General features: G+C 29.9%; 3 protein-coding genes across 3 annotated transcripts; 2 read left to right on the top strand and 1 right to left on the bottom strand.

Annotated features, from left to right (window-relative positions):
* The first annotated feature begins 2,628 nt into the window (after window positions 1-2,628).
* Window positions 2,629-3,566, top strand: LOC114187388 (pathogenesis-related genes transcriptional activator PTI5-like). Its single transcript, XM_028075634.1, has one exon. The coding sequence runs from the start codon at window positions 2,875-2,877 to the stop codon at window positions 3,400-3,402; it is 528 nt and encodes a 175-aa protein (XP_027931435.1). The 5' UTR covers window positions 2,629-2,874; the 3' UTR covers window positions 3,403-3,566.
* Window positions 3,567-5,345: 1,779 nt separating this feature from the next.
* On the bottom strand, window positions 5,346-6,302 carry LOC114187629 (ethylene-responsive transcription factor ERF091). Its single transcript, XM_028075924.1, has one exon. The coding sequence runs from the start codon at window positions 6,140-6,142 to the stop codon at window positions 5,399-5,401; it is 744 nt and encodes a 247-aa protein (XP_027931725.1). The 5' UTR covers window positions 6,143-6,302; the 3' UTR covers window positions 5,346-5,398.
* A 1,852-nt stretch (window positions 6,303-8,154) lies between these two features.
* On the top strand, window positions 8,155-13,363 carry LOC114187218 (GDSL esterase/lipase At5g45960-like). Its single transcript, XM_028075404.1, has 5 exons — window positions 8,155-8,463; window positions 8,577-8,713; window positions 9,074-9,307; window positions 12,680-12,956; window positions 13,048-13,363. The coding sequence occupies exons 1-5, from the start codon at window positions 8,202-8,204 to the stop codon at window positions 13,239-13,241; spliced, it is 1,104 nt and encodes a 367-aa protein (XP_027931205.1). The 5' UTR covers window positions 8,155-8,201; the 3' UTR covers window positions 13,242-13,363.
* Window positions 13,364-16,475: the final 3,112 nt, after the last annotated feature.

Raw genomic sequence — 16,475 nt, 5'->3', positions numbered from 1 at the left:
GTAGAAGCTAAATGGTGAAATTGAAAAAAAAAACTTTGTTCAGTCTTCCCCTCATGCCCCACTAGGTTAAACATTTTTTGAGGCTCCTAGTCCAACTTTGAAGAACTGCAACCAGAACCCAACTTTGAATTGATTAGAGAAAAGCCTTTCCATGAATTTTATAATCAAACAAATTCAATATCCAACTTTGTTTTGTCTTCCTCTCGATACTGTTCTATAAACACCCAACAATAACATCAATAAACCAAACATGAATTAGTGTGAAATACGAAACTTGTCGTACATAAAAAAATGATAAATTTGTAAGTTACTTTCCTTTCAACACCCGTTTGTATTAATATAAACTTATCTTTTTTAATAAAAAAAATCACGAGTTAAATTAAACGTAAAAGTTATTTTTCTTAACGGCATACGTGTCCTCCACTTGTATTTTTTATTAAGCCTCCAAAGAAAGATTAAAAATTGAAGAGAAGAATGTTCTGACTGGGTGACCACTGTAACATGTTATTTAATGATATATTAAAAAGCTTCATTAACTATTTTTTTACCTAAAATATCTTGTAAATAAAAGTCATTACAAAGTCAAAGATTTAATTGGCACCAAACTATTCATATAAACAAAGTGATTAAAAAAAGAAAGAAAAGAAAAGTAGCTGAAAAGTCAGAAACAAAGACTAGTATAAGACTTCTAGTAACTGAGGGACCCACCTATTTTATCCACATCCCCTTTCATATTATGCTTATGTCATATGCAATGGAATTTTTCCAAATGTTCCAGAAACCCTACGTCATCAAAGAGAAAATGACGGCATAGGTGACGTCATTATCAAATTGTGAACGAGTTTGGAATATGTTGAGCTGTCATTGCTCCTTTCTTTGCCATCGCTTTGCCCATAAATTGCGAAACTACCCCTCCTAATTTTGTGATATTTTCATTTACCTTTTCTGCCGAGAAATTAGTTGAACTTCAATTTTGTAAAGTTGGATTACCTTTATCAACTTTATCAACTTAGTTTAAGCTAACTTAAATTTAATATCACTTTACGATATTTAAAATTTAATAATTAAATCGTTCTTTTATTAATTTATCTGTTTGTTTTTGCTATTTTTAAGAAAACGCTTTTATATAATATGCTAAGTCTAGTTAGTCAATGACTCAAAATATGTCTCAATGATGATTTTGATACCATGTGCCAGATGAACGTATTATTATTAGTCAAATACGTTTTACACACTATAATGTATTATAGTCTTTTCCAATTAGTTAAACAGTGAAAAAACAATTTGACACCACCACAAGGATCATTATCACAGTTGAAAATGAGCTGCACAAAGCGAAGTTCCACCATCCGTTGATATTTAATATATGGTTTTATTTCGTGTTACTTTTTCTTTTATCAGCTATGAATATACATTATAAAAATTGACGTCTTACTTACACATCATATGATTTAATTATACTATTTGCATTTAATATATCCACCACCATGATAAATAAAAGTATACATGTAAAAGGATACATTAATTATCTATGGCAACATAATTTATTAATATTTAATGAAAAATTATAAAAGAAAATGAAATTATATATCTATAAATTTTGGAAGAATTTATTTACTCCTGTAAAATTTCACAACCAATATCACACTGTTACAAACTATAGAGTAAAATTTCAATGGAACCTTCACAATAATATAGCTCCTCCTTATGAAACAACACATTGAAAAAAAAAAAACTCTAAATAGAGCGATTAGATTTGCAGTCAAACGTTGTAAATTTTCTGTCAAAGATCTCGTTCTCTTTCCACGCCTAAACCTTAACAACCGAAAAGGTAACATCACACTAAATTATTGTCTATTCATTCATTTAAGAAAACCTGGAATCAATCCACCTACAAGACTTTGTGTTACTGTATGGACTTTGTGTTATAACTTTGTAAATGTTTTATGAGTGGTAAATAACCGTTGAAGAAGCAAAACATAGAAGAAAATTAATACAACTTAGAAAGCAAGGTTAAATTTTGAGATTATTTCATAAACATATAAACTTCAGATGTAATTCATTTTTTTATATTATTTTTTTAGTGGAGTATGTCAATAAATAAAAGGATTTTATTCATTATTTTGATTTTAAAAAACAAGAAAGAAATTTTTTATAAAACTATCACATGTTTCTTTAATCTGTTTAAATGGAAAACAATTTTAACATCGTCAGAAAAATAAAGAAATAGATGAACTTATTTATTATTTATTTTTATTTATATAAAATTTCATCCAAGACAAAATGGAACTACTTTAGCGTTCAAAACAGAAACCAAGAATCATGATTGTTGTGACCAACCCTGAGTACCAAATGTCGCTACTATCTAATATCGCCACTATCTCTACGAAAGCTATTTTTCTTCACTCCCATATTCAATTATTGAAGCAACCCACAAACACTATAAATGTGCGCAATATTTCTCTCTTATTGTGTTGCGTTTTTCATGTCACCAAAAAAAATTAAGAGGGTAAAAAAAAACGATATCACATTAAAGAACCAGTAATAGAGTAAATCATTCGTAAAGAGTTTTTCTTCATTTTATTTTGTGTTATTTATTTTTCAACACATAATTACAAATTCATTTGATATATGAAGGAGAAGAAGTGCAGTATTGTAATTAAGAAGTAGAAGTGATGGCGATAGTAGGGGAAGGGCACCAAGGAAAGAGGAAGTAGGAAAGAAAGTGAGTCTCTGCCACAAAATATTCTATGCCCTCACCTTTTCCCATTTATTCCATAGATATATGCCAAGTCCAAAACCACTTGACACACCTTTGCCAACTTCCCCTCTCTTCAAAAACCAAACAAACACAGAGACCAAACTCAAACAAACATGGGAAGCAACAAAAGCCACGAGGAACAACAAAGCAGCCAAACAGAGTTCTTACCCTTCAACGAGAACGACCCTCAGGACATGGTCATATACCAAGTCCTCAACGAGGCCAATGCTCTCTCCAACACATTCCACCCTCACCAAAGACTCCACCAACCGCAATTGGGCCTCGAGCCCACCAGAAACATCGCCAAAAAACACTACAGAGGAGTTCGCCGCCGACCCTGGGGGAAGTACGCCGCCGAGATTCGGGACTCCGCACGCCACGGCGCCAGAATATGGCTCGGCACGTTCCAGACCGCCGAAGAGGCCGCCATGGCTTACGACCGCGCCGCCTTCAAGATGAGAGGCGCCAAGGCTTTGCTCAATTTCCCAGCCGAAATTGTGGCTGCGGCCTCCGACTCATCTTTGAACAACATTAATAACAACGATGCTGTTTCTGATTCTAGTGCTGGAAGCTCTTGCACAACGAATAATTCCACCCAGGTAAATGGGTCTCGGTCAGAAAGCACGAGTAGCACTAGTTAGGGGTTGCACAAATGTAGAAATTTAATTATTTTTTTTCTTTCTGGAATGGGTTTGGTTTAATTATTACGATTATAAATTATTTGTATCTGTCTGTCATTACTTGAAGACAATAATTAATTAATTAATTAAATAGATACCATGATCATGAATGGGTTCAGTTCAAATGGTTCTGGATTCTTTTTCTTTACTCCTTGTTAGATATATTTTTGGTTTAGTGTTAATTAAGTGGTCCTTTATTTTGACATTTGTAATGGGTTCCAGAGTGTGTGTGTATAAAGATTGTTTGAAGTGATTGGAAAAGTGAGGACGTATATATCATCACATACACTTGTAGTGCTGCTTTTGTGAATGGCTCCTAAAAGCCCCATTCTAATCGATGTTGCACTAGCGTTTCTTAAATATAGGATTAATATTTTATTATATTGCCAAAATGAAAACCACTGTTATCTAACTTAATAATAACAGTCAAGGAAACTTGTTTTCCATTTGTCCACGTGGATCTCGTGCTTTGAATTAGAATTATATCCAACAAATAAGTGTAATTCTCTAAGACAATTTCATCACGGGTTCAAATGCTCCTAAGGAAACACATATGGTAGTTTGTGAGGAATGAAATTTTCTTTTTTTGGCTAATTGCAAAGGTAAGGTGTGAAAATGCGTATTTATTTAGATATACAGTAAAACTGTATGTTTAAAAAAAATGGAGAGCCAAATTCTCTTAATTGTGTAGTCTAATATATATTATCATAACGCATTAGAAAATATAATTTTAAATAAATGTAATCTTATAAGAAGTATCAATTTAATATGTTTTCATAGAGATATTAATTATGTTTGGAATGAGATTTAGTTAGTTTTCAATATTACTTAAAATTAAAATATAATTTGTTTTTTGAAACCCATTCTTGTGCAAGTTGTGAGTAATAGATTTAGTATGAATGACGTGTGGCTTAATTTTTTTTTATTTATGTTATAAATAATTTGTATTATGTTTTTTATATCTTTAATTAATTTAGATAGACTTATTTTAACTTTTATTAACTAAGTTTGGTTTATCTTATTTTCATTATATTATATTTTGGATTAATTTTTATAAATATCATGTTATTTGTTATATAGATTGATACTTCAAAATTATAATTTCGTTTAAAACATTTTTTTTCCAAAATTTTAAATATTTGATTGAATTCAATTCAAGAGTGGATTGAGTTTGATTGGATTTAATATAAATTATGATATAAAATAAACTAAGTCCAATATGATATTCTTCAGTAGATTGGATAATGAGTATATGTAAATCTTGTTTAACTCAACCTAATCTTAGAACACTCCAAATAATTTGAAGGTTTAAATATATTGTAATTAATAATAAAAAAGCATTAGAAAGTGAATTAAGAAGGTTGTTTCTTTGTAATGGCCTAGCAGATGATTCATCGCGAATCCATAAATTATACAGAACGAAGAATGTTTAAAAGTGATGTAAGACAAGAGATAGTTATGTAAAATCATGGGTGAAGAGATAGTTATGTAAAAAGTAAATAAGTGATGTAGAAGTGGGTCATGCACAGGCCTTGGGCCTTACACAGTCCAATTCCAACCACTTTTTGTCCTTACATATTTCTTCTCCCCACTTTTACCATTTCTTCCTTTTTTTCTTCAATAAAATAAAATAGGCTAATACAAAATAAAGTCTACACTCATTTGTTTCCACTAACATGAATAATAATAACTCAGTTTGATTGGTATGCGACCATTAATTCTTGCGTGAACATGTTATGCAAGAGCTGAAGTCACAATCAAAATAATTTAGAATATAGTTTTGAGCTAACAAGGAAACAAACACAAATGGAAAAAACGTTGTATAGATCAATCATTATCATCTTAAACATTTGTTCTGCCAAACCATTAGGTTTTCAGTTTGATGCCAAACACAGCAAAAGATATGCAAAATACTCGACAAATGTATATGAATGTGAGCACCAAAGACTAATGAATGTCAAAAAGAGGACAACAAACTGTCCAAGTAATCACTTCCTAGATCCTGAAATACAAAAACACCTAGTTCATTTTCTACCATGCATTCCAACTTTTTTCTTGCAGGTTCTTCATTCATCATATCAATTTCATCATCAATTGATCCCCTCTTCCTAGACTTGATCAAATTTTCTTTGTTGTCACATCCTAAAGCCTTTGCAACCCTCTCGAGTGGGAAATTAAGGTATGCCTTTGGACCCCTAATCCTCAAAGCAGCCTTGTCATAAGCCAGAGCAGCTTCTTCAGCGGTTTCAAATGTTCCAAGCCAAACTCTTGCACCTTTCTTCGACGAGTCTCTAATCTCTGCAGCATATTTACCCCAAGGCCTTCTCCTAACTCCTCTGTAGTGTTTTCTAACTTCCTTCACACCATCTTCCACCTTCTTATTACATTCACCACCTCTTCCATTTTCCTTATTCTTACTGCTACAATTTTCTCTATTGCTTCTGTTAGGTACAACAATACCATCTAAAACCTCTTCCCAGAAATCAGCTCCCATTGATATCCACCTCCCTAAACTTGGAAGTCTCTGTAGAATTTCCATCGACCCTTCTCTTCCATCAAGGTCAGGGAGTTCTTCCCAAGAGTTACAAGACTCTGCACCATCATCACCACCTTTTCTTTCATCTGCTTTATCACTGCTCATAATTTTGGCCCATACATTCTCAAGAATCCCTTCACCCTGATTATTACTATGAATATCCATGTTGGTAATGAAGGGGGTGTGTGATATTATGGGTGATGATATATAAAGCAAAACATGCAATGTGAAAAGCCTCTTTGACAGCTCATCAGATTAGCTTAATTGCTTTGATATGATAAATGAATGGAAACCCAATTGGAAAACTTGAGCATTAATGCATTTACCAGCTATTTTCTAGGAGGATTTCAGGATTTTCAACACCGTGACACGCTTAATCAAAATGAAAACTTTAGTTTATTGCTTTCTTATTGACTTGTGTACTTGTTCAATCATTTGGGACTTCATCCCATGCTGATTTTGTATACTTTGTGCGTTGTATTGGAATACGTTCCTTACATTCATGGATAAAACATTACGAAACAGAGAGGCATAAGCATTTGAAAGCTGGCAAAGGTTGACTTTGTTGCTTTTGCTGAAGGTTGCGAGCATTCTAAGTTTGGTTGAACTAATTTAATGTTTTCTTAGTCAAACCAATATGGTTGCTCTAATCTAGTTTACAAGGGGTACAACATAAACAAAGAATACTACGATGCTCGATGTGACAAATAGTAATAGTAGTCCTTCTATGGAAATCACGACCTAATTTGCCAAAAATTGCTCCATAACAGTGAGAAAGTAAAGGGATGAATGATGCCATAATCAGTATTACTGTTTTCCATTGCAAATTTCTGTCTTTTTTGATATATAAACTTAAATTATTAAGAATCTAATTAATGAGAAAAGTGATTGAAAATAATAAATCTGTCTTAAATTTGTTGTTTTTAACTATCTTTGTCGTTATTAGTCAAAGCGGATATAGAAGAGTACTGTGAAGCCATTCGAAATGAAAAGGTGACGTGAAGGAATCTACAAGGAGAATTTCTTGGGGCGTAAGAATAGGAAGTTTATTAGGGAAGTGATGGATTAATGGAAGGTTGATTAAAATAAGTAACACGAAACCATGCACACGGTTGGACCTTAAAAAATTGCTCTTCATTCCATGAACCAAACGGCGCAGGTGTTTTTCAGATTTCTGTGTTTGCTGAAACAAATTTCAGATTGCGTGATTTCACATCATAATGCATATCTCAATTGCTAATGGACTTGGGCTGGGCTTGTCTTGTGTCGGCCCTTTGGGTCTACCTAGTGGAAAACAAGTTCATTCTTCCTGCACCTCCATAATTTCAAACTTTAGTTTTGAGTTAGGATTTTCATAATGAGTTCCGGAATCTATAATTGAGAAATACTCTGAATATAAAGATTGTGTGCCTATAAATTTAATATTTTTTATAAAACATAGAATTATTTTCTTCATTAAAATTATTAAGAAAAACATTTCTATCTCTCTTCCTATCTTAAACACCGACATCTCATTCAAGTGGCAACGTTTATATATGTTGTACACACATTTTCCGGCTCATCAAAGTTCTGCAAGAGAAGAACTTTATTTATTTTTTCTCTCTTGTAATCTATCTTTCTCGCGTGTCACATGAGTTGTTGGCTAGACGGTATCTCTATTAATTTTTGAAGTACATAAGACAACAAGGTAACATACCTAACTATTTTTTCCACCTCTCTCTTTGCCTCCAATAATTTTACACCTTATATGCCACAATTCTTTTGCAATATAATTTGTTTGAACAAATGCAAATTGAGTATTGTCATCAAATATTGGTGTTTTATGCTTCATTTCTTTTGGCTCAAGACATTGCTGAATCCTATCTAACTATTGTTCAAATAGTCCTTTTGCCACACTATTTTTATATGTAAAACCTCTGTCATCTGTCTCCACCTAGTTGTCACACAATGATATACTTAATTAAAATAACATGGGTAGTTAAGAGGTCGTAACATTATTAACCGCAGGAAAGGTTTTTGATTTAATTTCTCAACCAAAGCACACAATAAATTCATATGAAAAAAGTTACAGATAAAACATCATATTTCACAGGGTTATTTTGGTCATGAACATTGGCCTTGTGTAGTTGTACTTCACCAATAACTCTATATATTAAGAGCCATTCATCTCACTCTTCCAAGTCCCAAGTCCATATTTCAAAAAAAGTTCAAACACATCTCCAGCATGGGAACTTGTGATACACACTTGTTTCTTTCTCTTATGCAGATTTTCATTCCATGCTTGCTATGCATAGTGGCCAAAGTTGGAGCTTTAAACGTAACAATCTCAGGCTTTTATGTGTTTGGAGACTCCACGGTTGACCCCGGAAACAATAACTACATCAAGACACCTTTCAAGAGCAATTTTCCACCTTACGGATTGGATTTTTCCAACCAGGTTCCAACAGGGAGATTTACCAATGGGAAGCTTGCCACTGATTACATCGGTAATTAGTTATCATATTTTCATGTTCATACTCACTCATATATATAAATATAAACTTAAATAACTTACAATGTGTAATGAACATTGTGGTGATGTGTGTAAAATCCACTGCAGTTTCATACACAGGTCTCAAAAAAGAGCTTCTTCCACCTTATCTGGATCCAAGCCTCACCAATATTGAAGAGCTGATGACAGGAGTCAGTTTTGCCTCTGCTGGTTCCGGCTTTGACCCACTTACACCAACCATCACTGTATTTCTCTTTCTTTCTTTCTTTTTATGAGTTATATTGCTGGCCCAAAAATAGTCTCCACTCTCTTTATCTGTCTCACTCTGATTTAACAAATGCTAAAAGAGATAAGTGAACATGTGATACATTATATGAAGTGGTAAGAGGAAAATAGCAAAAAATTAATGCAGTTAACTAGGCTTCTGATATACTGAAATGTGTATATATTCCTGTTAGTTTGGATAACTGAAAAAGGATTATTTAAGAAGGTGTTAAGTTAATCTCATTGTGTAAAATTCACAGAGAAAGTAATAACTTTCATGTTTATGCATCTATCTGTGTTTAGAAGAAAACTCAAAAGGTGAAATTCTGTATTAATTTCAGAATGTAATTCCAATAGAAAAGCAGTTGGAATATTTCAGAGAATGCAAAAAGAGGATGGAGGATGTGGTGGGTAAGCAAAGAATTGAAGATCATGTGAAGAAAGCTGCGTACTTCATCAGTGCTGGGACAAATGACTTCGTTCTTAATTATTTTTCTCTACCATTACGAAGAAAGAGCTACACTCTCCAAGCGTATCAAAACTTCTTAATCCAACGCATCACAGATTTTATACAGGTTAGTTCAGTTTCTCCCATGATTTAACCTCCATCATTAATCTCGTCTTAATGGTTACAACAACTTAACTTTTAAAGAAGGTAATAAATTGTATTTTCTATCTGAGGTTAATTACAATACATGTTGAGAGTGGGGACGGATTCTCCTGAGAAAAAGTCACTGTATATTGTTATCCAATGATTATAGATTGTCGTGTATAGTTAAACTACTGACATTTGTAATAATTAATTTAAGAAGTATGAGTATATAAATTAGTTCTTAATTGATTGATAATTAAAATAATTACACTGTGAATTAATGTAGTAGAACTGGAGACTTTTTTGGTTAATAGAGGTGGACTTGTAAAATTGAATTGCTCTCCATCAATCACCTGTTATTCTCCCTTTTTTTGGAAATGTTTGGTTGGCATCAAATGTCTTACACTTCCTCCATTCTACTGACAAATGATAAAGAGAGAAAAGAGAATGTTTCAGTGGAAGTAAAAGGAAATGTCAAAATGGATTTACGTGAAAACTTAGAAAATTTTTGTTGCATGTAGAGAAAAGTATGCTGAAAATTCTAATTTAAGTCTTAAAAGATGAAACTTACTATGTGCAAAAGACAAAATAAAAGTGTTCTTCTTTTTTTTTGTATCATGTCTTGATCTAACAGTGCTTTGAGATACTGATTGAGAAATTCAGAGTACAGAAAATATCATCAAAAGGTGTTATTAATTTGGATGGTTTTTTGTTTCAAATTGTTTGACGAGTATTCTCTGAAAACATTCTTCTGCTGTAGCCGCGTAATAAAAGTTTTTGACAGCTTATTTGGGGCAATTGAATAGGGATTTGGATATTTTAAGATGATGAAGGAAAGGGAATACTGAAGAAGCTACTTTTATGAAAGAAAATGACTGAGTAATAAGTAAAAGCAAAAGGGAAGATGTAGAAAGAGGAATAAAAAGAGAGTCAGAAAATTGAATGGTAATGAAGAAAGAGGGGGACACTGTGAAAGGTTTGTGAGGTTGAGGCTAGCTAGATATGAAAATTAATAAAGACTGAACCCCACAAACCCTATAAAACACTTCAATTACAATAACAGAAAAAAAATAAATAAAAACACAGTGAAACAAGTTCTTGCTGTGCCAAAACAAACACATTTCATGCAACTCTTTTTAATGTTCAGAAATGTTTGGTGGATACTGCTTCATGTGTTCAAACTAATTAAGAGAGAAACAAATCATGTAATTCTTTTTTAATATAATTTTCCATTCTACACGTGACAAATTATCAATTTAGTTCTTACATGTAAAAGTCTTGTTAAATTATATATAAACTATTATCCATTCGATCTTTTATATGTGTAGCAAAAAGTATCAAACTAAAAATGTATTATTCAGAGCTACCAAATATATATATATATATATATATGAAATTAAAATACATTATATTCATATGATAACAAAATTAAGAATGGGTAAGAAAATAATTCTTAAAGAAAATAAATCGGGAAGGTTTTATACTTGAAAAAACTAAATTCATAATTCTCTTAGCGTATATGCACTTATATACAAAAATCATAATGTTTTTTTTTTAATTCAATTATTTTTTTTTTTTACTTTGTTTGTTCTACTTTTCTCATTCTTTTTAAGATACTAAAAAAATATAAATTATTTATTTTTTTCATTTGTTAATGTTTTTACCTGTAAATACTACTTACTCATTTGATACTAAAGAAATGTTTTTCCGTAAAATACTAGAAAAACTTATAAAAGTTTGGTTAAAAGGATAACGAATTTTTTTCATTAAAATAAATAAGATTGTCCCCTTTTCTTGGCATTGACATCCATATATGAAAGGTCTAGTTTGTCCCTTTTTGTATTAGGCTGGTTAAGGTCACACCAAATTATTTATATAAGATTTATGGAATAATGTACTTGGTTAAGTTATTGATATTTTCAAATTTTAAATTTAAGTACGTAAAAAAATTAGATATAGTGTAAGTATATGGTCAACAAAGAAACTTGTAACCAATTACTATAACAAAATACAGAAATATACTGTAAAAAATATATTAACGTAAAATATGATTTAAATTTACAATTGTAAATGTATAGTACTAGTAAAATAATAAAAAAATAATTAAATAATATTTAAAAAATAAGCAATTGTATATAGTAATTATAATAATAAAAAAGAAAAAAGAAAAAAGAAAATACTATCACATGTGTTCACTTATTGATCCGTGCAAACTAATTGATGTATACAGCTGGATCGACCTAAATTTTCAATTTAATTCAGGCTTTTGTAATTGGACTTTGAACCCTACTTTCATTTATGATTATTTAAAAAAAAAAGTTTTATTTTAGTTATTCATTGTTATAGAAATGAATTGTTATTGTCACACGTGTGTGTGATTTTATAAGTGAGGCTAAAAGTGAAGATTTGGAATGGCAGGTTTGAATCTCCCTCCTTTGGAAAACTCTATATTGCTATAACTAGTCTTCTACTTAAGATTAAACAATGCCCCTACTTTACATTACAGAAAACTTTAAGCTGTAAGAATAATATTAAGACATTCTGCTATTATAATATTGTTTGAAAAATAAAATACACACTTTTTGTTTTTAAATTTTTTATTTTATAATTTTTTTTTCATTACAATAAATACATACATATATAAGATAATTTAGTTTAGGTGAAATAATAAAAATATAAATAATAGAATAATGAGTATTATTTTCTTGAATTTTAAAAATAAAAATTAAAGTGAAAAAAAGGAGAGAAAGAAAGTAGTATTTAAGAAATTTGAGATTGAGGAATGAGACATATTTCTGTTTATTTAATTCAGTGTATGCATACCTGACCACCAACACCAACCCTTCTACTGTGCTATCTGACTTCCGGGTACAAATAATAAACATATTAATTAACAATGATGTACCTTACAACGTTATTCCCTAAAAACCTAAACTCACGTGTCCATGTTTTTTTTTTTTCATTTTCGTGTATTGTTAATATGAAATATCTTCAGCTATAAATAATTATAGATATTGCTTTTACAGTAATTATTCCAAAGGTAAAGTTCCACTGCATCCGTCTTAAAATAATCATAAATCTAAAAATATGAATTGATATAGTAATAAACTAAAATCCGATAAATTGAAATAGTAGTTAGGTTGGGTGGAACCGAAAACCTAAAACACACTTAAGCTACTTAATTTTGTATTACTTCAGCTTACCAAATATATTGTTTATATATGTTGTTGCATGATAGAGTTTGAATTTGATGGTGTATTTTTGAAGTATCCTTTATCATTAATATTTAAATTATTTTCAATAAAATTGGTTTTTATCGTATGAATAAGAGTAATTGGTGAAAAAAATTGTTCAGAATTTGTTGGCAGAAGGTGCTAGAAAGATTGTAATAGCTGGAATACCTCCAATGGGGTGTCTACCATTGATGATCACCATGAATTCTCCAAATGCCTTATTCCAACGTCATTGCATTGACAAATACTCTTCTATTGCAAGAGATTACAATCTGCTCCTTCAACATCAACTGCACAAAATGCAATTGCACCTCAATTCCTCTGCTTCAAATGTTAAGATCTACTATGTTGACATATATAAACCCATTGCTGATATGATTCAATCTCGTAAGAGATTTGGTTAGTAATACCTTTTTCTTGTCTTTGTGAGGAAAGAAAAATTAGAAAATAGTGTATTGACTAAGAAATTTGGTTTGTTTGAATTTGGTAGGATTTGAAGAGGTTGATAGTGGGTGCTGTGGAAGTGGGTTGATTGAAGCATCAATATTGTGTAATAAGATTTCAGATGTGTGTGATGATCCATCCAAGTATGTGTTCTGGGATTCAATTCACCCAACCCAGAAAGCATATCACAACATCTTCTTGGCTAGCATTTCTACCATTGACTTTATCATCAATAACTAGAATAACTTTCTTTCTTTCTTCTTTTTTTTTTTATCAGTTATAGGTTTAGGTATCATGTATTTCTTGATAACTCTTGCAAATGTACTAAATTATGTAAGTACTGGTAAGATTAGAAAGTTTAACTATCGTTTTTTTTTTTTTAAAAAAAAAGTGTTTAAATAATGTGTAATGTTATTAATTGCTTTAAACAAAATCAAATTATATCAATGTGTTAGATTTGAAAGTTCCTCTGATTTAAATTCGACATGTTTGAAAGAATTAAAAACATAGATGGTATTAATCAGGTTGGATTTCATAACTTCCCTGTTATATATTTTTTCAGTAAATTACCTTATTCATTGACAATATTAAGTTCATAACATATATTTTCCATTATCCTAATTTCTTATAAGTAACATCTAAACCTCAAAGTAGAATTACAAATTTCTTACTCATTTTTAATTCAAAATTTGCAATGGACATCGGTGCAATTGAATGAATTAGCGTGGGAATCGACTATAAATAAAATAAAGTCAATTCAAAATATATAAATGATGTAAATATCGTCTTGCAAACATATTTTCTAAAGTTGAATTAAAATTCACTTTTTAATATGATATTAAAGTCATTGGTTAGAAATGTTATTGGACTACTGATTAATATCTAGTTTCACACATACTCTCGGGAGAGGGTATTGAAAGGTCTACATCAACTAGAAATAAAGTCAATTTATATTATATAAATGAGTGCAAATATCATTTTACAAGTTATTTATTAAAATTTAATTAAGTTTAAAATTCATTTTTTAACGCACGTCTAGAAAAAATATATTTATATAAAAGTAAGATATTTAAGTTGAGAAATTATCAAATGAATAGATGACCAAGCTGCACAACATTTCATAACAAGAAAGAAAACAATAATCATACAATTATAATGGAGAATGAAAAATTGTATGTAGTAAAAATTCATTGCATGCCAACCATAATCAAAAGAGTATTAGCTACTGTAAGACATGTAGAACACAATTTTTTTTTTTCTAGAAATAAAAAGTTTAATGGAAGACTCTTTCAAGTACCCAAGTTATGTTGAACTTTAATTGTTCCTTCAAAATTGATCATTCCTTCATCAACATTTTTTTTAATTGATAAAGTGAACTTTCTCAATAATAGAGTAAGTTGCTAAGTGAAATTGACAAGACAACTAATGCTCCTTATGAGATAACTAACTTAGCAACATGTATGTTAATTAAATGACTTGAGTTAGTTGATTCTTTCTTCCTTTATTGTTTCTCTCTAATATATGTAGAGCTAAGAGTTGATAAAAGAAAAGTGAAGAATGTATATGAAATGTGTATGAATAGTATGATATTTATGAATTTATTTTTGTTTGTCTGAAAAGAAATGTAGAATTTGATGCTGAAATAAGTTGGCATTAAGAAGTGGAGTACTAGAGAGAGTGTAGGCGTTTTCAACGCTAACGCTAAAAAGGGAGAACTCATTAATTTGGCGTTATCACGTAAGACAAAAACAGCTAGGAATGAGGACCACACTCAGGCCACCAAATTCTTATACTCAATTCAACTTTTTTGGCTTTATATATAAAACTGCTTTATTCCCTCCTCCGCTTCAACTCTGTGCTGCTTTTCCAACCTTCACTCTAAACTTCACACATCATAAATAATGTTGTTTTCTTAGATACATGGTAAAATATTTTATTTTAAGGTTTTAGGGTATGTAACTAATATTAAAAAGTATCTTAAATTAAAAAATTTATTATTTTAAGAAATAATTTTAATTATCAATAAAAAGACTTTCGGATCATAAAGAAAGAGAAAGATGATAAGAGTTCGAAATAATTAAAATTTATTGGTGTACCCAACTTTGATAAATTTTAATCTTAACTTTTAATAGAGTGAAAGTAGCTTTTTAATATAATATGGTTAAATTTACTTTATCCGTCAAACAATATAAAAAATCTAAACGTTGTCATGAAATATAATTTAACATGTAAAACAAAAAATAACAAAAAAATTATATTTATTATTTTTAAAATTAAAAAATCAAATTGAAATCAATTTTAGAACATAAACAAATTCTAATTGTAGATAAAGTTAGAAACTATAGTATATTTAATTCTAAAGTGATGCACGTGGAATAAGATTGTGACGGTATTTATTTATAGTTCTAATAAAACAATATCTTATCTCTACCTCATCTTATAAAATATTTTCTCTATTTGATTAATTTTTGGTTTTTAATAAAAGAATTGTTTTTTAGTAGTTTCTTTTAATTATATTAATATGGTATGATTAATAGCACTTTATTATTGGTGCTGTTTTCGGTAGGGACCTATCGTGCCGGGGCCTGGGCTTCCTGACATAGAGGCCCATTTCAATGCAGAAAAAAAATGTAATCCCATGTATGTGCCAACAAAATTAAATGCAAAAAAAGTTGTAAAGTAGTAGTCAATGGAATCAAAGCAAAAGAATGCTAGAAAGCTACAAGTGTAAGAGTTTGTTAGGTAAGAATTTTTAGTTTGTTTTTGGACTAGTTCGAAAAGTCGTTGGACGATATCAGTAATGTTTTATAAATAAACTTCTTCTTTTTTTCATGTAAAATGCAGTGTTTTTGAAATACTGATGATTGAAATAGTGTTTTAGTTTTCATCTTTTATTATTTTTTTTATATTTGGTTAATGTATTTATTATATTTGATTTTTTTCCCATCTAAACATTGTAGGATTGTATTATTCATTTTTTCTATTTTTGGTTTCAATTATTGTACTATTATTTCCTTTATGTATTTTATCATTTTAGCAATGTATTTCAAAATATTCTTAGATTTTCATTTTCGTGTAGTGGTATATATAAATTTTTTACGCTCTCAATTAATTGAAATTTATTTTTAGATCAAAATAGTAATTTTGTTATATCTTGTGATTTATTATAAAGGAAACATATATATTCTTAACATTATAAATGTATTTTAATTAAATTTCCTATTATATGTTGGACCTATCATATTTTTTATTATCTGACTATTAATGTTCAAGTTTGACATGAGAAAATATATTGAAGATGGTATATTGATTAAAGATAAAATTATATAAATAAGTATTTTGTAAGTTCAAATTTAGTTTAAATTACATTTCTTAAGAGTTAGATAGATTATTAATAAAGATTAAGTCGACAAATTAGTTTTTGCATGATTAATTGCGCTAAATACAGGCATGGGAAACTAAGAGCGTTAAATG

The sequence above is a fragment of the Vigna unguiculata genome, chromosome 6 (assembly GCF_004118075.2).
Source record: "Vigna unguiculata cultivar IT97K-499-35 chromosome 6, ASM411807v1, whole genome shotgun sequence".
Taxonomy (NCBI): Eukaryota; Viridiplantae; Streptophyta; class Magnoliopsida; order Fabales; family Fabaceae; genus Vigna; species Vigna unguiculata.
This window is presented reverse-complemented; position numbering and strand designations above follow the sequence as displayed.

What these genes read in the sequence shown, in the direction of transcription:
- LOC114187629 (XM_028075924.1), bottom strand. Translation starts at nt 6,142, where the DNA reads ATGGATATTCATAGTAATAATCAGGGTGAAGGGATTCTTGAGAATGTA.
- LOC114187388 (XM_028075634.1), top strand. Translation starts at nt 2,875, where the DNA reads ATGGGAAGCAACAAAAGCCACGAGGAACAACAAAGCAGCCAAACAGAG.
- LOC114187218 (XM_028075404.1), top strand. Translation starts at nt 8,202, where the DNA reads ATGGGAACTTGTGATACACACTTGTTTCTTTCTCTTATGCAGATTTTC. An exon ending in CACTTACACCAACCATCACT is followed by an intron (nt 8,714 to 9,073) that starts GTATTTCTCTTT and finishes TATTAATTTCAG; the next exon opens with AATGTAATTCCAATAGAAAA. An exon ending in TCAATCTCGTAAGAGATTTG is followed by an intron (nt 12,957 to 13,047) that starts GTTAGTAATACC and finishes TGAATTTGGTAG; the next exon opens with GATTTGAAGAGGTTGATAGT.